Genomic DNA, 23,733 nt, shown 5'->3' with positions numbered 1-23,733 from the left:
AAACAACCTCCAATTTATCAGCCTTCATTTTAACGTATTTCGACCTAAAAATTTACACATTTGTCCATTATGCCTTCATCTATGTCTTTGTTTTTTTTAAATAATAATAATGTAATTATATGAATTTCATTTATTTTGAATTTTGCATTTGAAGGCCTTCATGGAGCTCAGGCCTCCAAAAGCAATATCTTCAAAACATATTCTTATTAAACAAACATATCGGGAACATGAGAATTACGAAGATTTCAAGACATGTTTTCACCTGCTATCTTAGCCCATCGCTATCTTTTAGTTGTGTCATTGCAGAATACAAGTAGGATTTTGGCAATTTCAATTAAGATTACTCCTTGATAAATCACAATCTAGAATTGACACGCAGCAGGAATAAACTCACAAATGTAATTAATAATCGCCAATTGAAACCGACTCATGTTTGTAAGATTGAGCATCCTGATTTGACCCCTGGTGGGTGTAGCCATGCTTCATGTCCCCGTCCGCACCTTCCCATCGAGAGGTGATTCGAGATCCAGAGAGACTTCTCTCTCTCTCTCTCTCTTGTAAATCGATTCATCATTCATTAAAATTGTCAACAAAATTCTACTACATGCAATACTGCATCGGACAAACAGTTTAGTTGTTTCGAGAAACTCGGTATGTCAGCCTAGTATATGTGCTTTGAATTGAAATGGAACTTTGAAGCAGTCTGAACCCGGCGTTTCCTGCGCGCGCGCGCGCACACACACACTAAAAAAACCCGAACTCTACTAGCAGTACGTGGAACGAGAGCTACCGTCGAGTAGTTGGTGTTCGATTCCGTCAAAAGACGTTCAATCTAGTCCAGCACAGGAGACACGAATTGACCTCGCCGTACGTACGTCCAATGATTGCCGATCGAGGAGAGAAAGAGAGACCGACCCAGAGAGAGGTGTGTGGGAACAGGAGAGACGCGTGACACAATAACCGGTTGGGTGGCTGGTTTATTTACGCATCATGATGATACTCCCGATTAGCACCGCCAATTGTTTCGCCGAACATAATTAGCGGTGGTGTTAACGTGTGGTCTAGGGGAAATTAAGATCGGGCCCCGATCACCCGGGAGCCCGGTGCGGCACGCAGCCAGCTACATCACACACTCGCAATCACGCCTTACCTATTGCGCTCCCAAACCCGGACACGTTCTTTGCGCTCGCATGCACCGCGCAACTGGCCGCCACGCCGAACGCGTTCCCGCCTTCGCCTTCGCCTCCGCCTTTCCCTCCCCCCCGCCGCCGCAGCTGAAAAGCAAAAGATCGGTCGATGCATCCATCCATCGACGCGAGGCTCTGGCTGCGGTGCATCATGGGCCGGCCGTTACAAAGGGAGAGAAGAAAAGGCGACGACGACGACGACAATGAGGAGGAGTAGCGTAGGCGGCCGTGGTGCGTACGTGAGCGCGGCGAACAGCTGGGTAGTGGGGGAATGTTACGAGCAGACGGCCAGGAAACGCTCGCTCGCGAGCCGTGCGCCGGAAGTCAGTGCGTCCCAGGGGTTGGCGTCTGGCATGTCACGGGGCGTTACGCACCATTAATTGGCCGAGGCCAGCTTGGTTTCTTGGCGTGAGAGAATGTGTATGTGTGTATGAGCCGGGGGCAAGCTCGACCGCACCGCGCGCCAGGCGCTGGCCAGCTGCAGGGAGCGTACGTACGCGCGCTGGGCCGCTCGGTCGTTACACGTAGCCACGCAATCATGGACCGGTCGACCCCGGCTAGGCGGGCCACGCAACCGCAACCGCAACCCTTCTCGCCCTAGCCCTCGCCATCTCTGCTATATATACGGGGTCTGCCGCAGTCGAGGATCTCCAAGAGCCCGACGCAGCTGAGCTTCCACAGCTCCCTCCCTCTCCTCGGCCTATCTATCTATCTATCTATCCCACCGAGCAAAGAGGAGAAGGGGTAGCAAATCTACTACTACTATCAGTACCTTGTTTGTGTGCTTGCTTGGGGATCGAGAAGCTGGTACCATGGCTTTCCTCAACATGGAGCAGCACACCTGGGCCTTCACCTTTGGCATCCTAGGTACATACACTACACACATTCATCCATGATCCATCCATCCATGGATCCGTATCCTACATTCTATATATGTGCAAGTGCTTCTGCTTCTTCTGTCCTTTTTGGAAGGATGATCCATCACTGGTTCCGGCTTGCTTGCTTACACGGGTTGGATCAATGATCTGATCTTTGTGCGCCTTCTTCAATCCCTTTCGTTGAGCTAAGCCACCGTTTCTGTTCCGAATAAATGGAACGGCCAAACCAAGCTTTTACGCTCTAATCAAGTGGTTACATCCCAACAAAGAAAGGGAACCAGCATGCTTGCTGTGTGTACGTTCACGGAGACAAACAAACGTACACACAACTGATTTTCTTTCCCTTTTTTTTTTCCTTCTTTCCTTTTTATCACCAGCCGGCATCCACCCTCCTTTTTTTTTTCTCCGTTTTTCGTGCGTTGGTTCACATAACTTATCATCATCTCCGTTCTTGGTTTTGCAGGCAACATCATCTCACTCATGGTCTTCCTTTCACCACTGTAAGCACCCTTAACTTTACTGTACTTCACTGTTCGGTCTTCAGAAAATACCACAGCCCTGCATACATCTGTGTAGATCCATGCATGTCCCATGTCATGTGTGTGTCTTTGTATATATTCAGACTAAAAATATATTTAATAATAACTAGGAAAAAGAAAGGACCACGGTACGTCGTACAACACACATGACACATGTCCATGAATACATGACTGACGGAAACGGTCACTGTCATCTACACTGTTCCAGATTTTTCGCTTATACCTGGAGACAACATACCGCTGAATATTGCTACATTATTTACTATATACTTATATTACCAGTAGAGTAAAAAGTGATGAAAGTCACTGTTAGGTAGGTGCGGTGCGGTGCAGTGCAGTGTACTTCACACATATCTCGGTTGTTAGTTAGTTTAGCTCCCCTGGTTACGTCAATGATTACTTACTTAATCTAGGTTGGTGCAAGTAAAAACAATTCTTATAGTAGCATGTTGGTTGATGCATGGTCATTAACTATCAGCTCTGATGGATGAATCTCTCATGCGTGCTTGCAGTCCGACGTTCTATCGCGTGTACCGCAAGAAGTCGACGGAGGGGTTCCAGTCGACGCCCTACCTCGTGACGCTCTTCAGCTGCTTGCTGTGGATGTACTACGCATTCCTCAAGTCCGGCTCCGAGCTCCTCCTCACCATCAATGGCGTCGGCTGCGTCATCGAGACCCTCTACATCGCCATGTACCTGGTCTACGCCCCCAAGAGCGCCAGGTTCCTCACCGCGAAGCTCTTCATCGGCCTCGACGTCGGGCTCTTCGGCATCATCGCCCTCGTCACCATGCTCGCCTCGGCCGGCACCCTCCGCGTCCAGGTCGTCGGCTGGATCTGCGTCGCCGTCGCGCTCGGCGTCTTCGCCGCTCCCCTGAGCATCATCGTAAGGACCGATCTAGTCTTATAGTTAGATCTGTTTAAGGTTTGTGGATTGGAGATATTGATTGATTCATGTTGTTGGTGCAGAGGCTTGTGATCCGGACCAAGAGCGTGGAGTTCATGCCCTTCTCGCTGTCCTTCTTCCTGGTTCTCAGCGCGGTCGTCTGGTTCGCGTACGGCGCGCTCAAGAAGGACATCTTCGTGGCGGTGCCCAACGTGCTGGGCTTCGTCTTCGGCATCGCGCAGATGGCGCTCTACATGGCGTACCGGAACAAGAAGCCCGCCACCGTGGTGCTGGTGCACGAGGAGATGAAGCTGCCGGAGCACGTCAAGGAGGTGGGCGCCGGCGGCGCCAAGCCGCAGGGCGGCGCGCCGACCGAGGGGAGGATCAGCTGCGGCGCCGAGGTGCACCCAATAATCGACGTGCTGCCGGCGGCGGGGGCCGTCGACGAGGAAGCCGCCGCAGCGGCCGACGAGGACGTGATCCGCGACGACCACAACATGCTCAGGCCGGAGCAGCCGGCGATCATCAAGCCCGACGTCGCCATTGTCGTCCAGGCGTAGATTAGGTTTATCATCCAGCCCCGTTATTAATTCAAGTAAGCCGGCGATAAGTGGGCACGCACAGCACGCATGCGGGCCTTCCTTCCGGCGTGGCCGCGTACGTACGTACGTGGCTGGGCACTGTGTGGCTGCATCGGGTCCGCGCATGGCATGGCCGGCTGCGCATGCAGAGATCCAGCTTAGCTAGCCCGACCGTCTGCATGCCATGTCCATGTGTGAAGGGATGCCAGCGGTGAGAGGCAGTGTGAGTGAGTGAGACTGAGAGAGTGAGATGCATGCTACAGCAGCTTTGTACCATTATCAAACATTTTATCAGCCTGTCACATGCATTGGCTTTCTTTTAATTTGTTTCCTGTCATTGTCGATCCGTGCATGCAGTCGCATAAATAAATTTGGGGCCCATTTATTATTATTCGGAACAGTAACGGTAGTAGCTACTGTGAAAGAGCTGATGTGATTCGTGTAAAAACCTTGGAGAGAAGGATGTATTTCATAGTAAGGACTTAGGAGGAAGATATGGTGGTGAAAAATGTGTGAGTCGTCATGGCCTGGATCGTCAGCCTTACGTTCCTCTAACCGCACAGCTAGCGTGCTGGCTTAGGAATTCGAAGGAAGCAAGCACGAGAGGCTGTGCGTGAGGATTCAGTTATCTTCCACGGTTTAATGGTATCTTTGGCTCTTTGCCCCGAAAGAAGAAGCTGTTCAGCTAGCTAGCGGCTATGGTAAGCGATTGACGACTTAGGCCTTGTTCGGTTAAACCACTCACGAGATGGATTAAGATGGATTAAAGTAGACTGAAGGGGAATTTGACTTAGATGAGATTTAATCCCTGTCAATATCTGTAAATCCCGTTCATTTATCATGCAACCGAACACGGCCTTATGAGGAGTTAGACCACGTGACAACGGTGATTCAGCACATAATTCACGTTTGAGGGGCCCCGTAGGAGACATGACTTTGCTTCTTCAGTTCAGTCACTATTAATATTAGAGTTAATTACACCCGTGATACAACAGCTTTCTTGAAATTAACAAATTCATACACAAACTTAAAAACTTCACAAAACTCATACATAAACTTGTTTGTTGTAACAATTGACTACAAAATAGCTCCGTGTGTGACACATCGGCTGCCATATCGCAAAGGGTCGCATCTGGATTTTTGCATAAATTCCCCTGTCGTACACAGAATCCAAAACATGTGTTCAACTAAAATATCAATACTACACACTACACTTCCATGTACAAATAAATCTATAGTACTGCACATAAAATTCAGACAAAATCACTATCAAATTCAGTAAATTTCAATCACAATTCACTGAAAGTTTACAATTTCCTTCAAAAATTCGTACTTTTCATATAGGAATACTAAATTCACAGCAGCAGTGTCCGTATGATAGCCACACATTGAACTGTCCAATATCAATCTACTTTGCCCAACAGTCAGGCGTTCTTCACGCTGCCCTAAATTCCCTCATATGTTCACGTGTTGGTTAACCCATATGATCACCAACCCCTCAATCCCTTCCTAAAAAATGTCCCCAATCATTGAATCCGTGCAACAAAACGGATGATCGTCGCTGCCAACAAAACCTAACAAAAACTGGGGCAAGAAACGCCGCAGCAAGGGGGTGAGGAAATGGGGAATCGGCACATACCATACGTCGACGGGAACTCGGCCGCAACCCGTATGACCGGCAACATACCGCTTCCCTCGCCTCTGACAGGTTCAAACAGGCGCGCTGTCAATTGCCCCGGAGAGCTCGAGGAGAGACCCATGGAGAAGAAAAGGCAAGGGTTACGGGAGGGTTAGCGAGTCCGTTTGACGAATTTGTGATAATATGGGGATCCTCTTGAAATATTTATATTTGCACACTCGACAGAGGACCACTACGCGCTAATAATCCATCTTTCAGGTTTTTATTTGTAAAATGGACAGAGCATGACGCGTGCCACATTTCGACATGGCATGCCATGTCTGCCGATTCATGTTATTTTGTAGTCAACTGTTACAACAAACAAGTTTATGTATGAGTTTTGTGGGGTGATATGTCCATTTTGCATCATGCTTTCATGTTGATATTTATTGCTTTTTGGGCTGTTATATTACTTGTGGTACCATATTTATGCCTTTTCTCTCTTATTTTGCAAGGATTATTTGAAGAGGAAGAATTCAGGCAGCTGGAATTCTGAACTCGAAAAGGAGCAAATCCTAGTCCACTATTTTGCACATCTCCAAATGCCCTGAAAATTTACATGGATTTTTTCTGGATTATATTAAAAATACTGGGCGAAATAACTACCGGAGGGGGAACACCAGGGCTCCACAAGCTTGCCCACCGCCACCACCCCCCTGGTGGCGCAGGGCAGGCTTGTGGGCGGCCTGAAGGCCCACTAGCCCCCCTCTTTTGCTATATGAAGCGTCCTGGTCTGAAAAAAAAATTCAAGAGGGAGCTTTTTCGTGGTTTCGCCGCCGCCACGAGGCGGAACTTGAGCAGATCCAATCTAGAGCTCCGGCAGGACGATCCTGCCGGGAAAACTTCCCCCCCGGAGGGGGAAATCGTCGCCATCGTCAGCACCAACACTCCTCTCGTCGGAGGGGAGGCATCTTCATCAACATCTTCATCAGCATCATCTCCTCTCCAATCCCTAGTTCATCTCTTGTAACCAATCTTCGTCTCGCAACTCCGATTGGTACTTGTAAGGTTGCTAGTAGTGTTGATTACTCTTTGTAGTTGATGCTAGTTGGATTACTTGGTGGAAGAGTTTATGTTCAGATCCTTGATGCTATTCATTACACGTCTGATCATGATTATGATTATGTCTTGTGAGTAGTTACTTTTGTTCCTGAGGACATGGGATAAGTCATGTTAATAAAAGTCATGTGAGTTTGATATTCGTTCGGTATTTTGATATGCTGTATGTTGTTTTTCCTCTAGTGGTGTTATGTGAACGTCGACTACAGAACACTTCACCATATTTGGGCCTAGAGGAAGGCATTGGGAAGTAGTAAGTAGATGATGGGTTGCTGGAGTGACAGAAGCTTAAACCCCAGTCTATGCGTTGCTTCGCGAGGGGCTGATTTGGATCCACTAGTTTAATGCTATGGTTAGACTTTGTCTTAATTCTTCTTTTGTAGTTGCGGATGCTTGCGAGAGAGGTTAATCATAAGTGGGATGCTTGTCCAAGTAAGGGCAGTACCCAAGCACCGGTCCACCCACATATCAAACTATCAAAGTAATGAACGCGAATCATATGAACATGATGACACTAGCATGACATAAATTCACGTGTGTCCTCGGTAGCGTCTTTCCTTCTATAAGACTTTGTTCAGACTTGTCCCTTGCTGCAAAAGGGATTGGGCCACTTGTTGCACCATTGCTACTACTTGTTACTTGTTACTTTTCGCTCGCTACGTTTCACCTTGCTACACAATCACTTGTTACCGCTACTTTCAGTGCTTGCAGTTATTACCTTGCTGAAATCCGTTTATCAGAGCCTTCTGCTCCTCGTTGGGTTCGACACTCTTACTTATCTAAAGGACTACGATTGATCCCCTATACTTGTGGGTCATCAAGACTCTTTTCTGGCGCCGTTGCCGGGGAGTGAAGCGCCTTTGGTATCTGGAAATTGGTAAGGAAACATTTATATACTGTGCTGAAATTTATTGTCACTTGTCACTATGGAAACTGTTTCTTTGAGGAGTTTGTTTGGGGTATCTTCACCACAAATGGAAGCATGAGGAGTTGCTCCTCAACCTGAGGTACCCACTGAAAATATCTTTTATGAAATTCCTATGGGTATGCTTGAGAAACTGCTGGCTAATCCTTTCACAGGAGATGGATCTTCACATCCAGACTTTCATGTAATCTATGTATATGAAGTTTGTGGTTTATTTAAGCTTGCAGGTTTGCCCGAGGATGAGGTAAAGAAGAAAGTCTTTCCTTTATCTTTGAAGGATAAGGCGTTGACATGGTATAGGCTATGTGATGATGCTGGATAATGGGGCTACAATCGGTTGAAATTGGAATTTCATCAAAAGTTCTATCCTATGCATTTAGTACATCGTGATCGAAACTTTATTTATAACTTTTGGCCTCGTGACAGGGAAAGCATAGCTCAAGCTTGGGGGAGGCTTAAATCAATGCTATATTCATGCCCCAATCATGAGCTCTCGAGAGAAATCATCACTCAAAACTTTTATGCTCGGCTTTCTCATGAAGATCGTACCATGCTTGACACTTCTTGTGCCGGTTCTTTTATGAAGAAGGATATTGATCACAAGTGGAATTTATTGGAGAGAATCAAACGCAACTCTGAAGATTGGGAGCTGGAGGATGGTAAGGAGTCAGGTATGAATTTCCAGTTTGATTGCGTTAAATCTTTTGTTGAGACAAACACTTCTAGATATTTTAGCGCTAAGTATGGACTTGACTCTGAGATAGTAGCTTCTCTATGTGAATCTTTTGCTGCTCATGTTGATCTTCCCAAACAGAAATGGTTTAAATATCATCCTCCTGTAGAAAGCAACATAGCCAAAACCAATCTAGTTGAGGAGAAAATCATAGCTTTTAGTGATCCTGTTGTTCCTTGTGCTTACACTGAGAAACCACCATACCCTTCTAGGATAAAGGATTATTCTAAAGCTCCAACTGTGATACGTAGGGGTTACATTAGACCACTTGCACCCCCTGAGGAGATTAGAGTTGAACCTAGTGTTGCTATTATCAAAGATCTCTAAGCCGAAGACATAGACGGGCTTGTTATCAAATTCTGTGAGGACTCCGCTAGAATTGCTAAACCTCACGCGAAAGACAAACACGGACCTGTAGTTGGCCTGCCCGTTGTTTCTGTTAAGATAGGAGAACACTGTTACCATGGTTTATGTGATATGGGAGCTAGTGTTAGTGCAATACCCCGTTCTCTATATGATGAAATCAAAGATGAGATTGCGCCTGCCGAGTTAGAACCCATTGATGTCACTATTACGCTAGCTAATAGAGCCACTATCTGCCCCCTGGGAATTGTGAGAGACGTAGAAGTCCTGTGTGGTAAAACGAAGTATCCTACTGATTTCCTCGTCCGTGGTACTACACAAGATAGCTTTTGTCCCATCATATTTGGTAGACCCTTTCTCAACACTGTCAATGCTCACATTGATTGCATTAAGCAAACTGTCACAGTAAGTTTCGAGGGTGTGTCTCATGAATTTAACTTCTCCAAGTTTGGAAGACAACCCCATGAAAGAGAGTCGTCTGGTAGGGATGAAATCATTGCTCTTGCCTCTATTGTAGTACCTTCTACGGATCCGTTAGAGCAATCTCTGCTTGAGCATGAAAATGATATGCATATGGAGGAGAGAGATGAGATAGATAAAATTGTCTTAGAACAATATCCTATTCTCAAGAATAATTTGCATGTTGAACTGCTTGGGGATCCTCCCCCACCGAAGGGTGATCCTGTGTTCGAGCTTAAACAGTTTCCTGATACTCTTAAGTATGCCTATCTTGATGAGAAGGAGATATATCCTGTCATTATTAGTGCTCTCCTCTCAGAGCGCGAAGAGAAGAAGTTACTAAAAACTCTGAGGAAGCACCGCGTTGTTATTGGATATACTCTTGATGATCTTCAGGGTATTAGTCCTACTCTATGTCAGCACAAGATTAAAACTGATCCTAACTTTAAACAAGTTGCTGATCATCACAGGAGATTAAATCCTAAGATGAAGGAGGTCGTTAGAAGAGAAATATTAAAGCTTCTGGAAGCATGAATCATTTATCCTGTTGCTCATAGTGATTGGGTAAGTCCAGTACATTGCGTACCTAAGAAGGGAGGTATCACCGTCGTTCCTAATGATAAGGATGAACTAATCCCACAAAGGATTATTACCAGCTATAGAATGGTGATAGACTTTCGGAAACTGAACAAGGCAACCAGGAAAGATCATTGTCCTTTGCCGTTCATCAACCAAATGCTAGAAAGGCTATCAAAACACACACACTTCTGCTTTCTAGACGGTTATTCAGGTTTCTCTCAAATATCTGTTGCACAATCTGATCAAGAGAAAACCACTTTCACCTACCCTTTCGGCACCTTTGCCTATATATGTATGCATTTTGGCTTATGTAATGCACCTGCCACCTTCCAAAGATGTATGATGGCTATATTCTCTGACTTTTGTGAAAAGATTGTTGAGGTTTTCATGGATGACTTATACGTTTATGGGTCTTCCTTTGATGATTGCCTCAGCAACCTTGATCGAGTCTTACAAAGATGCGAAGAAACCAACCTCGTCTTGAATTGGGAGAAGTGCCACTTTATGGTTAATGAAGGTATCGTCTTAGGACACAAAATCTCTGAAAGAGGCATTGAAGTTGATAAGGCTAAGGTTGATGCAATTGAGAAAATGCCTTGCCCCACAGATATCAGAGGTATACGAAGTTTCCTAGGTCATGCTGGTTTCTATAGAAGGTTCACTAAAGACTTCTCTAAGATTTCTAGGCCTCTTACCAACCTCTTGCAGAAGGATGTTCCTTTTGTTTTTGACGAGGATTGTGAGGAAGCCTTCGAAATACTTAAGAAGGCTTTGATAACCGCACCTATTGTTCAACCACCTGACTGGAACTTGCCCTTTGAAATCATGTGTGACGCTAGTGATTATGCTGTTGGTGCTGTTCTAGGACAAAGAGTTGACAAGAAGTTGAATGTCATTTACTACGCTAGTAAAACTCTAGACAGTGCCCAAAGAAACTATGCCACTACGGAGAAGGAATTTTTAGCAGTCGTGTTTGCATGTGAAAATTTCAGATCTTACATAGTTGACTCCAAATTCACTATTCACTCTGATCATGCTGCTATTAAGTACCTCATGGAGAAGAAGGACGCTAAGCCTAGGCTTATCAGATGGGTTCTCCTGCTACAGGAATTTGATTTGCACGTTGTTGACCGAAAGGGTGCTGATAACCCTGTAGCAGATAACTTGTCTAGGCTAGAGAATGTCCTTGATGACCCACTACCTATTGATGATAGCTTTCTTGATGAGGAATTAAATGCCATCCGCACTCCACTTAGTGCACCGTGGTATGCCGATTATGCAAACTATATCGTAGCCAAATACATACCACCCACTTTCACCTATCAACAAAAGAAGAAATTCTTCTTTGATTTGAGACACTACTTTTGGGATGATCCTCACCTTTATAAGGAAGGAGTAGATGGTGTTATTAGATGTTGTGTGCCTGAACATGAACAGGACAGATCCTGCAAAAGTGTCATTCCTGTAAGTGCATCTAGTGCCCCTTAGTAATTTTGGTGGTTTGAAGACTTATAGGTTAAGTATCTAATGTGTTTATAAGTGTACACAGGATCTATAAGTCATTGAGGATTTTGAGATATTTGAAGAATATCGACCCCTAAAAATGTATATCTTCAGTTGAAGAAATTGGTCTGAAGCTGAAGAAATGAATCACGAGGAATCTGCGATGAAATTGATATTCCTCATGAAGACACTGATAATTGAGAAGACCGGTGGTTCCTGAAGAAAATCATTCTGAAGAAATTGAAGCGTGAAGATTTACATTTTCTGTTTTACTTTCTTCGCATTTGATGAATAGGAACACCGTACTGTTAAAGGGGGTCAAAGTAACACTATGGAATGAATTTCCTCATGATGCTCAACCCAAGCCAAATCCTACCAAAAGCCTCAAGTGAGGAATATGAGTGACATGAGGACTCTCACAGTTGAGGGTCCCGACCGTTCCGATAACCATGCCAAGTCACTGGTCTTATCCACTCCAACGGTCATATTATTTAAGGGCATTAGTGTCAAATCATGTCGGGATGCTCCCAGGCTATAAATAGCCGCCCCCACAACCACTAGCTGGTTGGCTGCTCCGTTAGAAACTGACACTTGTCATAAGAGCAACCCAATTCCTGAGAGCCTTCGAGAATAAATCATCAGTGAGGAAATACACCACCCACCGAAACCACAAACCAAACCTAGTGATTGAGCATCACTGAAGAAGTTGTTCCTGTGTGGGACTGAAGCCTTTTACCTTTGAGGACTGTGCATCCTCGAGACGGTTAGGCGTCATGGTCTAGAGCAATCCAGCAGTCAATTGTGGATCGCCGGGTGACCGAGTTTGTGAGGGTTTGGAAGTCTGCCCTGAAGACTTACCACGAGTGTTGGGCGAGGACTGTGTGTCCTTAGCTCAAGGAGAATACGGTAGGGACTGTGTGTCCTGGGACTGGGTGTCCTTTGGTTTCAATACCAAGCCGCTCCAAACCAGATGTACAACTGTCACAGCAGTTGGAACTGGGTCATCAACAACAGTCTTCACCAAGAATCGGGTTCTAATTCCTCAACTCTTTACATTCTGTGTATTATGAGTTGATGACTTTCACTGTGACTGTTTGAAGAATTTGCTGAAGACTTTCTCTGAATTTCCTCAACCCCAAATTCTTCACTTGAGTTAATCATCATCTGTATTCTGCGTGCCTGTTTACTGTGCAATCTGTTCTCATAATCTTCACTCTGTAATACTGCTGTGGTGAACGTTTGCACGACTGATCCTTAACTGTTTCCGCTATAAGTTAGTCATCAATGAGGAATTTCCTCAAAAGGAATTTCCTCAGTGATGAAATTCTAAAAATCTCCTATTCACCCCCCTCTAGTCGATATAACGCACTTTCAATTGGTATCAGAGCAAGGTACTCCCTTGTTCTGTGTGATTTTGGTTTAACCACCTGGAGTTTTAGTTATGTCGACTGCAGGCATGTTTAAGGTGACTGCAGCATGTCCTACCTACGAGGGAAAGAACTTTCCCTTCTGGAAGAACAAAATGCAAATGCATCTACAAGCTATAGACAATGATCTCTGGTATATTGTGGAAAATGGTGTCCCCATCATTTCTGCTAGTGTTAGTGCAGCTGATGTGAAGAAATTCAAGCAACTCGATTCTCAAGCGAAGAACATCATCTGTGGTCATCTGAGCCCTGGCCAGTTGGAAGAGTAAATGCCTTAGGCTCTGCAACACTGATCTGGGAGAGACTGTGCAAGGTAAATGAAGGAGTATCAACCCAACGTGACTCTCGTGTTGATATTCTTCGCAATCTCTTCAATCGCTTCAAGAGACATGCCAATGAAAGCTGCCAAGACACCTTTGATCGCCTCACTGACATATCAAATGAACTGCAAGCACTGGGAGCTCGAGACATCACTGATCACGAAGTTGTGCAGAAACTGCTGAGATCTTTGGATTCTTCATTTGACACTTTAGTTTTGATGATTCAAGAAAGACCAGACTACAAGATGTTAGATCCTGCTGATATCCTCGAAAGGCTAAATACTCAAGAATTCCAGCTAGAAGAAAAGAGAGATCTATATGGTCAAAGCTATTCCAGACCACGTGCACTGAAGGCAAGAGCAATTTCCTCATCTGAAGAAGAAGACACAGATGACAACAGTTGTGACCCTGAAGAATTTGGTCAGGAACTTGCAATGCTTGTGAGGAAATTCCAGAGATATACACGACGAGGCCAGTTCGGTAAATCATCAAGAAGAGACATGAGGAAATCAGAATCTGCATCTGAGGACTACAAGAAACGGACCTGTCACAAGTGCAAGAAATCAGGTCATTACATTGCCGATTGTCCCCGCTGGGGAAAGGAATCAAAGAAGAAGAAATACAAGGATGACAGTTCTGATGACTCAAAGAAGAAGAAGAAATCTTCAAAATCCTCATCTTCAAAGTCCTCTTCACACAAGAAGACTAGCTTCAGAAAGGCTCGGGCACTTATTGGCAAGGAAATGGATTCCGAGGAAGAATCAGAGGAATGTGATGAAGAAGAAGGCTCTAGAGAAGACTCAGAATCCAGACAGGCTAGTCTTGCACTAGCAACCAATTTCGTCAGCAAGTCAATCTTCAATCTTGAAGAAAATGATTGCACCATCCATACTGATGACTATGCTAATGACTTCGCTCCAACCTATTGCTTCATGCCAAAAGGTTCAAAGGTATCGAATAATGCCTCCTCCTCTGATTCAAGTGACTGTGAACATGATGATTACAAAAAACCCAGTTACAGTAAACTTGCCGTCATTGCCATTAAACAACAAACTGCTCTGGAAAAGCTTCAAAAACTGCTAGACAAAAGTGATGATCTGTTGAATGATGAAATGAATCTTAATCAAATCCTCGCTGATGACATGAAAAATCTTCAGTCTAGATTTGATAATCTTCAGGATAGTCATGATACACTCCTCACTGATCATGAGAAGCTTTCCTACGAATTCCTTCAAAGAAAGCTTGATCGTGAGAAGCTGAGGATGTCTCATGATGATCTTCGTATGGAAAATGATTCATTACTAGCTCAACAGATTAGCGCTAGTCAAGTTGAATTTAGTCCTCCATGTCTTAAATGCATTGAACGTGAAACTGCTAATTCCTCACCAGAAACATCAAATGCTACAAATTCTTCAACTGCACCTGCTGTGTCTATTTCCTCACTTGAGGAAAACACAAATGTTACTGATGAAAATGCAGGGTTGAAGGAATTGTATGTGACAGGCATGTACAAAAGCCTCAAAGGACACCAAACCCTTTGTGATGTGCTCAAAACGCGGATCTTGAACAGGAACCCGAGGAAAGAAGGAATTGCCTTTGAGAGGAAATTGAATGCTGATGGATCTTATTGGAAACCTGAGCAGTATCCCAAAACCTTGCTGCTACTGGGCCTCCTTTTGATCCATCTAATCTAACTGGCTTCTCATGTGAATTATCCTATTCCTCGGATGAGTCATTTGATTCCAACTATAAACTGTTCAAAAATCAATCTGGTGAAGTATTTGCTCGATATGTTGGAACTAACTGCAGGAATGGCCCTCCTCTGAGGAAAATCTGGGTTCCCAAAAGTTGTCTTGAAAATCTTCAAGTGAATGTCCTCATGACATCACCAGTGAAGAATCTGAACCACAGATCAAATTCCTGAGGAGGACCAAAGTCTTCAAGAGGATCAAAATCCTCAACTGGTCAAAACTATGCTCGTACCCGTGCTTATGCGTCTAACATGCAGGGAAACTACAAGGAATATGATTATGAGCGCTACTCCTCAAATCATTATGTTCATAAATCCTCAAACCAGTTCTCTGCATACTCATATGAGTACTTTAACCCCCCTACTGTTAAGAGATGTGCATTAGCTTCAATGCCACCTTTCTCATATGGTGCTCGCAGGATGATGAACGCTTTGCCACCCCTTCAGATGTGGGTGGTGAAGAAATCAAACTAATCACTTCTGCCGGTCAGGTCTCCAGATGAAAATCATCATTTGAAGAATTTGCTGGAGACCTGAGGAAATGCTTGATAGGACGCAAGCTAATGATTGATGAAATAGAAATATTTCACACGTCCTTACATTTCTGTTATGATGAAATCACTGAACTGATGAAATTAGTATCATATTCTTCAAATCTGAAGCATATGAGATGGTAAGCTGTACTAATTCATCTGCAGGATGACAAACCCAAAAGTGCTGAGTGGGTTCTCGATAGTGGCTGCACACATCACATGACTGGTGATAAAAGCGTACTAATGAATATGCCACTAACTCCATCACCTCTGAAGCAAATCACATATGCTGATAAAGGTAAAAGCAAGGTATTGGGACTTGGCAAAGTAGCTATTTCCAAGGATAGGCATATGGACAAAGTGATGCTTGTTGAATCCCTTGGTTTTAACCTCATGTCAGTCTCGATGCTTTGTGATCTTGATATGATTGTTATCTTTGGTAGATATAGATGTGTAGTCATCATGGAATCTGACAGATCCAAAGTCTTCAAAGGTGTAAGAAGAGGGGATTTGTACATTGTTGACTTCTCTACAGGTCCTCAACCATCCACTTGCTTACTAGCAAAAACCTCAGAAGGATGTGGCTGTGGCACCGAAGACTAGGTCATGCAGGCATGAGGAATTTGCACACACTTGCAAAGAAGAAGCATGTCATTGGCATCGAATCAGTCAAATTCCTCAAGGATCATCTATGCGGTGCTTGTGAATCTGGGAAAATGACCAGATCCAAGCATCCCTCCAAAACCATCATGACCACTACACGTCCATTTGAATTGCTTCATATGAATTTATTTGGGCCTACTCACTATGCAACACTAACCAATGCAGCATCTCTATATGGCTTTGTCATAGTTGATGATTATTCCAGATACACTTGGGTGCATATTATAGTGTATAAAACTGAAGTGCAGGAAATCTTCAAACGATTTCCTTCAAGGCCCTCGACGAACTTCGGCATCAAGATCAAACATATCAGGAGTGATAATGGAACCGAGTTCAAAAACACTAGTCTTGATGATTATCTTGATGAACTTGGTATTACTCACGAATTGTCTGCTCCTTATACTCCTCAGCAGAATGGTGTCGTCGAAAGAAAGAACAGGACTCTGGTTGAAATGGCAAGAACTATGCTTGAAGAATATCAGACTCCTCGTCGCTTCTGGCCTGAAGCAATCAACACTGCATGTCATATCATCAACAGGGTATATCTTCACAAATTCCTCAAGAAAACCTCATATGAACTCCTCACTGAAAAGAAACCCAATGTAAGTTATTTCAAAGTCTTCGGTGCAAAATGCTGGATTAGAGATCCTCATCATAGCTCAAAATTTGCACCTAAGGCACATGAAGGTTTTATGCTCGGTTATGGAAAGGACTCGCACACCTACATAGTCTTCAACAACTATCACAACAAAGTTGTTGAGATTGTAGATGTGCGGTTCGATGAAACTAATGGCTCGCGAAGAGAGCAATTGCCTTCTGATCCAGATAAGCTGTCTCCTGAACAAGCAATAAAGCTTAAGCCTACTGAAGACATTGTCCCCACTGAGGAAATTGACGAAGAAATGATCCCCATCGCTGATGAAAGCCAAGAAGATGCTCCTGAGGAAGTTGCAACATCACCACTTCCTCAGCCCAGACAAAGTCCTCAACCAGCTCATCCGAGGATTGCAAATGAAGTAGAACTTGACAAAATCCTCAACGACATCAACGCGCCAGGTCCTGTCACTCGCTCAAAAGCTTCACACTTAGTTAACTTTTGTGGGCATTTTTCCTTTGTATCCATCACAGAACCCTCAAAAGTAGCTGAGGCTTTTGTGGAACCGGAGTGGATCCAAGCCATGCAAGACGAACTTCTTCAATTCAAGCTGAATGACGTATGGGAGCTCGTCAAATGACCAGATCCTCGCAAGCATAACATCATCGGCACCAAGTGGATTTTCCGAAACAAGCAAGATGAGGACGGTCAAGTGGTGAGGAACAAGGCACGACTTGTAGCCCAAGGCTACACCCAGGTTGAAGCAATAGATTTCGATGAAACTTTTGCACCTGTTGCTAGACTTGAAGCTATTCGAATTCTACTTGCTTATGCTAATCATCATAACATCATCTTATATCAAATGGATGTGAAAAGTGCATTCCTCAATGGTAAGCTTGAGGAAGAAGTATATGTTGCTCAGCCCCGAAGTTTTGAGGATCCAAAGAATCCAGACAAAGTCTTCAGACTCAAAAAGGCTCTGTATGGCCTCAAGCAAGCCCCTCGGGCATGGTATGATACATTGAAGGAATTCCTCATGAAGAAAGGCTTCAAACCTGGTTCACTCGATCCAACTCTTTTCACAAAATCTTATGATAATGAGCTGTTTATATGTCAAATATATGTTGATGACATCATATTTGGTTGTACTGACAAAAGATACAGTGATGAATTTGCCTATATGATGAGTGAAGAATATCAGATGTCCATGATGGGGGAGCTGAAATTCTTCTTAGGTCTTCAAATTCGTCAACAAAGCAATGGAATCTTCATATCACAGGAGAAATACCTCAAGGATGTTCTGAGGAAATTCGACATGCATGAATGCAAAGGTGCCAAGACTCCAATGCCTACCAACGGTCACCTCGGCACTGATGAAAATGGTAAAGATTTCAATCAGCAGGTATACCGTTCTATGATTGGCTCTCTATTGTATCTATGTGCATCTAGGCCAGATATAATGCTTAATGTTTGCATGTGTGCACGTTTTCAAGCAAAACCGAAGGAATTACACCATAAGGCTGTGAAACATATTCTTCGATACTTAGCTCACACACCAACACTAGGATTATGGTATCCCAAGGGCTCCAATCTTCATCTGGTAGGGTATTCCGATTCATACTATGCTGGTGACCGTGTGGATCGCAAGTCAACATCTGGCACATGCCATTTCCTCGGAAGATCACTAGTTTGCTGGTCCTCAAAGAAGCAGAACTGCGTATCACTCTCCACTGACGAAGCTGAGTACATTGCTGCTGGTTCTTGCTGTGCTCAATTGCTATGGATGAAGCAAACCCTCAAGGACTACGGCATCAACATGAAGAATGTGCCTCTCTACTGTGACAATGAGAGTGCTATCAAGACTACCTACAACCCAGTGCAGCACTCGAAGACCAAGCACATCCAGACTCGTCATCATTTTCTTCGGGACCATGTCCTCAAGGGCAATATCCTCATCGACCATGTGAAGACTGATGATCAACTGGCTGATATCTTCACTAAGCCCTTGGATGAGAAAAGGTTTTGCAAGTTGCGGTGTGAGCTAAATATCTTAGAATCTTCAAATGTTTTGTAAAAACATGCACACATCCTAACTCTTATGCAAAGTTGATGACTTAGATGTGCAACACATGATGAAACGATTTTCTTCAACTAATGAAGAAAATCACTCTGAATGTGAAGAAATTAACGAAGAAATTGATTCTCAGGGCCCTACGACAATTGTACGCAGCGTCTGTAATCAACATTCTTATATGGTGGGTAACGCCACCACCCAATGTGAAATTCCTCAAGTTGATTTTCTTCAAATGATCAATTTCCTCACAATGCATTTTTTTTAAAAAGTTGTTCTTCATTTTGATGATCTATTGCAAAATCTTCAAAAACACTTGATGACTTTCATTTGCCTAGGTAGACTGTGATTTCTAGTCCTCAACAACATTCACTTATTGCTATTTCTTCAAGTTGATGTTTCTGCTAAGTGAATGTGATCGGACCCTATTTTCCCTCTATGCTATACTTATCCAGTCTATTCAATTCTTCATATGCGTTCTACTTGAAACTTTGTTCAAAATCCTCACTGCATCCTTGTTAGCTGATGATTTTGTAACATAAATCCTCAAATCTTCAAAAATTGTTTTCTTTAAAAAGAACAGTAACTGAACTCCACTTCCCACGATCGTATAACCACGATCTCCACTATCTCCACCGCATCGTACGGGAGCTACACGTGTCCCGCGGAGACGTAGAGGCAAGGGCTATTCGGTCCGAAACTTTCGCGCCAAACAGTAACTTTCGGGCTATAAATAGGTCCTTATCCCCCTCGATATCTTCTTCTTCGCCTCATCGCTCTCCTGCCATCACACTCTCCATCGAACCCTAGCGCCACCGCTGGTTGTCTTGTCGCCGGCAAGGAAGAGCTTCACTGCCTCAACCTTTTCGCCGCCACGATCACGCCGGAGTCGGAACATCTACGTCCGCCGCCGCCGTAGACGTCCTCTGCTGCCAAGTTAGGGTGCATTGGACACTTGACCGAAGAGACTCTCCAACACCACCTTTTGTGTTCTTCGCTCACACCTTCTAGGGTAAATATACTCCATTTTTACAGCAGCTCAGATATGAAATTTTACCTCTCCCATGTGAAATCTGTTTTTCCTCAAGATACGATGCACACATGATTCCTCAAACACTATCCATCACCACAATCATTGATGAACTAGCTAAGCATCTAAGATTTTCACGAGATTCCTCAATTGTGCGAATTTTCGGATCTGTACAACTCTGGAACCCAAGAACAGTATGCTTAAGCAAATTCCTCAACCACTGGTTATATTCCTCAAACTATCAAACTTTTTTATTTTCTTCAAAATCTGAGAACGCATATGACCTCTCCAAATTCCTCGCAACTATACTCTGTTCATAGGTACACACATGTCAGCTGATGAATCTCTCGGTTCTCATCACATTAACTCATTTGCAGCGTTTCTGGAAGAAACTCTTCAAGGCTCATCAGAATCTTCAAGAGTTCAAAATCATCAGCAAATTCCTCGTCTGAAGAAAATGGAGGAAGAAAGGAAACAGAAGGGAGGAAAGAAACTGGAGCAAAACACAACTGTTGATATTCCTGATGACATATACATGGACTATTGCACGCCTGATGAAGAACCTGAGACAATGGCTAAAAGAAAGATTAGGCTGCAGAAAATTGAACGCAGATGGGCAAAGGAGTGGAAGGAGTACAGATTTGTGACTCCAAAATATGCGAAGAAATTCGCTTTGAAGCCTCCTGGCAGAAGGGCTCCACTTGAGGATCATCAAGTGGCTCATCCCTCAAGTCTTATGACACTTGATGACTACCCAGATGAAAAAGAAAGGCATCTGGCCAAGCTCAAGAAGCAAGCCGAAACAACACTGAAGAAATTTAATGAATCCTCAGCTGCTGCCTCCGGTGCTGCTCATTCCTCAGCAGCAGAAACTTCAGGCTCACAGATTCCTCAAAAGCAGTCTGCGCCATCAAAGTAAAAGGCTCCAAAGCCTCAAGAGAAGTCTGGATAGGCTTCTGTCACAAAACCCTCAGCTCCAAAACCCTCGGTTCCAAAACCGTCAACACCGAAACCATCAGCGCCAAAACCCTCAGCACCCATCTCATCTACACCAAAGTCCTCAGCTCCACCTCCAATACCAGTACAGAAGAAAGTCATGAAGCCTACGACTGCCAGCTCCAGCTCCTCACTCCCAGCTGCAACTAGCTTGGAGACAAAGTCTTCAACACCCCTTGTGAAGACTTTGGCAACTACTAAACCTGCACCTCTGCCCAGCCCCAGCAAAATCATCACAGTCCCGTCTGCATCAGAGGGAAGTGATGAGTATGATGATGAAACCCTGGAAGCCATCATCAGGAACAAGTAAGAAAGGGTAGCACAAGCATCAGGCAGTGCTATTCCTCTGGCCATGGACCCCAAGGTCCTCCTCGACTTCATCAATGTATGGTATGAAGACCCAAACACACCCATTGATGATTTGAAACTTCCTCCTGGCGTCAGCCACATGGTGGCCACCTTCATAAACGAAGCCAAGTGGAAGGAACAGAAGGCCAAGCAGGCAAAGATTGCAAAGGCCAAAAAGGAGAAATTCCTCAGGCAAAATCTCCTCAAGCTGACGCCTGAAGCATTGGTGTCAACCCAGGCAGAGCTGCAAGTCTTGACTGACAAGTGTGACAAACTGTCAGACCGCAAAAGCATCAAGCGCAATTTCATCAAACTAGCCACTAGTGCTGTTGATGACTACAACAAGCGACACCCACAACCAGCACCAACTCCTCAGCCCCTGGTTGAGCAGCCAGAAGATGTATCTCCTGATGAGGAGGAAATTCCTCAAGATGAGGAACAACACCAAGAGCGCCGTGCTGATGAGCCGGCCATTGAAGAAATCATCACTGAGACCGCCACTGATGAAATTGCAACCCCTGATGCAACTGCTCCTGATCCAGCTGCTTCACCAAAGCAGGCTGATGACTCTGTTCCAGCTGGTTCCTCACTACCAGCTGAAGAATCTGTAGAGAAAACACCTTCACCAAAAGCTTCAAAGGTGAAGAAGTTAATCCCGTCTGCATCAGACGCGAAAAAGACAAGAGCTGCTGAGAAGGAAGCGAAGAAGAGAAAAGCTTCCTCAGCAAGAGAAAAGATTGAGGCAAAACGCCTCAAGGAAACTGAAGAATCTGCCCCTCTGGACCCGGTGCCTCTAAATGTTGCACCTTCATATGAAATGGTCGTCATTGGTGACCAAACTACAAGGGAAGATGAGAAAATGAATGATGCTGCCTCTGAGGAGCATACTGATGAGGAAATCCAGATTGATGAAAGTCCTCAACCTCATGTTCCTCAGACAGAGACTACTCAAGCTTCAGCTGCAGCTGCTGATGAATCTACTTCTGCCACAAAGTTAGCTGATGAAAACCAAGCTGAAGAAAATGTCCAGTCTGAGCAGGCTCCTCCCACTGAACAGGCTGACCGAACACCTCAAGCGGAGAAGGAAGAAGAAATTCCTCAGCATGAAGCTCAGCCAGAGCAAGAAATACCAGCTGATGAAATTCCTTAACCTGAGGAAACTGCTGAAGAAAATGTTCCCGCCCCTGACAATGACTTCATTATGCTCAACCCAGAGACTGCCATGGTTGTTTCCCCTCCCATTCCTCAGCACAATATCAAGCCAGTTCAGCACCAGCCATTCTCGAAACGGCCAAAGTTTCAGAAAGAAAATTTCTTTGAGGAACGCATGTATTTCATCGGAGAGAATCCCTATGACAAGCCTCAAATGAGGCATCTGAAGTTTTGGACAAGGACTCAGATGAACTACTATGCTTCTGTGCTCTGTGGACGCAACAAGATATTCCAGCACAGGCACATTCCTCATGATGAACTTGAAGAAATTCCCTGCATGGAACCAGTCCTCAGTGTACTCCATGATGCAGGTTTGCTCCCTATGTGCTCAGACATATCAGATTGGAATAGTGAGCTTATTCTTCAGTTCTATGCAACTCTGCACATCTCGGGCAATGCTGATGACATCAACACTTGGGTGTTCGACTGGATGACCCAAAACACTCACTACAAGGCTCGAGCGTCTGAACTCCTCAGAGAACTGCCCGTACCAATTCCTTCAGACGGGGCAGTGAAGCTTTATGGTGAGCTTGAGCTGCCAAATGGAATGATGGAAGTCCTCATGAAGCCTTTGGCTGCAGGAAAACCCTCAAGAACCACATTCCTCGTCCATGAGCTCAAGTACACACCCCGGTCTGTCTACCGCATTCTCTGCAGTGTGCTCGCGCCAATCAAAGGCCATGACGATGAAGAAGATGTTGTCGGCCTCATGAAGAATATCCTCTTCAACATCATTCACGGTATCCCCATGAATATCCATGATTTATTCTTGAGGACTTTGGCTGACAATGCAATGTGCCCCTATGATCACAAAATTTATGCACCATGGATCATGAGATTCCTCAGGACAAGGACATGCATCAACTTCCATGCAGATTTCCAGAACCACGTTGGTTATATGCCTCCTATCCGGGTCAACAAGAAGACTTTCGAGCCCATTGAGGGAAAAGGAAAGTATGTGATTGATGAAGGCAGCAGGCCTCTTGATGGTCACTTTAAAGAGCCAGACGCATATTCTTCATGGGACGATACTGAGACTCGTCCACCCAGCCCTGTTCCTCCTCGCGTGCTAAACACCAGAGAGCTTCTCCTCAGTCTTCATCAGAAGGTGGATCACAACCACAAATGGGTCAAACGCCAGTTTGGTGCCATTTTGAAAACCCTCACTGAAACCCAGAACTCTATGAAGATTAATCATCACTATCTGCATGAGGTTTTTGATCGCACCTGGGCTACCCTTGCACATCTGAAGACCCAGACTGAGCTTGAAGAATTGAACTTTGAGCAGGACTTTGACTGGTCGTGGCCTCCCAAGAAGAAGTTCAGGCCCATTCCAGTGCCAGATCTTGAAGACATCTCCTTCTCGTCATTCCGCACCGCCGAATCTGATGAGGAACAACTCGACACCGCAACAGGCCC

General features: G+C 44.7%; 1 protein-coding gene across 1 annotated transcript; it reads left to right on the top strand.

Moving 5' to 3' along the window:
• Positions 1-1,932: 1,932 nt before the first annotated feature.
• Positions 1,933-4,393, top strand: LOC123410702 (bidirectional sugar transporter SWEET15-like). Its single transcript, XM_045103640.1, has 5 exons — positions 1,933-1,955; positions 1,995-2,054; positions 2,529-2,565; positions 3,117-3,489; positions 3,573-4,393. The coding sequence occupies exons 2-5, from the start codon at positions 2,000-2,002 to the stop codon at positions 4,047-4,049; spliced, it is 942 nt and encodes a 313-aa protein (XP_044959575.1). The 5' UTR covers positions 1,933-1,955; positions 1,995-1,999; the 3' UTR covers positions 4,050-4,393.
• Positions 4,394-23,733: the final 19,340 nt, after the last annotated feature.

The sequence above is a fragment of the Hordeum vulgare genome, chromosome 7H, assembly GCF_904849725.1.
Source record: "Hordeum vulgare subsp. vulgare chromosome 7H, MorexV3_pseudomolecules_assembly, whole genome shotgun sequence".
In the NCBI taxonomy this organism is placed as follows: Eukaryota; Viridiplantae; Streptophyta; class Magnoliopsida; order Poales; family Poaceae; genus Hordeum; species Hordeum vulgare.
This window is presented reverse-complemented; position numbering and strand designations above follow the sequence as displayed.

Excerpts from the sequence above, each read along its gene's own strand:
- LOC123410702 (XM_045103640.1), top strand. The coding sequence starts at position 2,000 with ATGGCTTTCCTCAACATGGAGCAGCACACCTGGGCCTTCACCTTTGGC. Across the intron at positions 2,055-2,528 it reads CTTCACCTTTGGCATCCTAG|GCAACATCATCTCACTCATG; the intron begins GTACATACACTA and ends TTGGTTTTGCAG. Across the intron at positions 2,566-3,116 it reads ATGGTCTTCCTTTCACCACT|TCCGACGTTCTATCGCGTGT; the intron begins GTAAGCACCCTT and ends GCGTGCTTGCAG.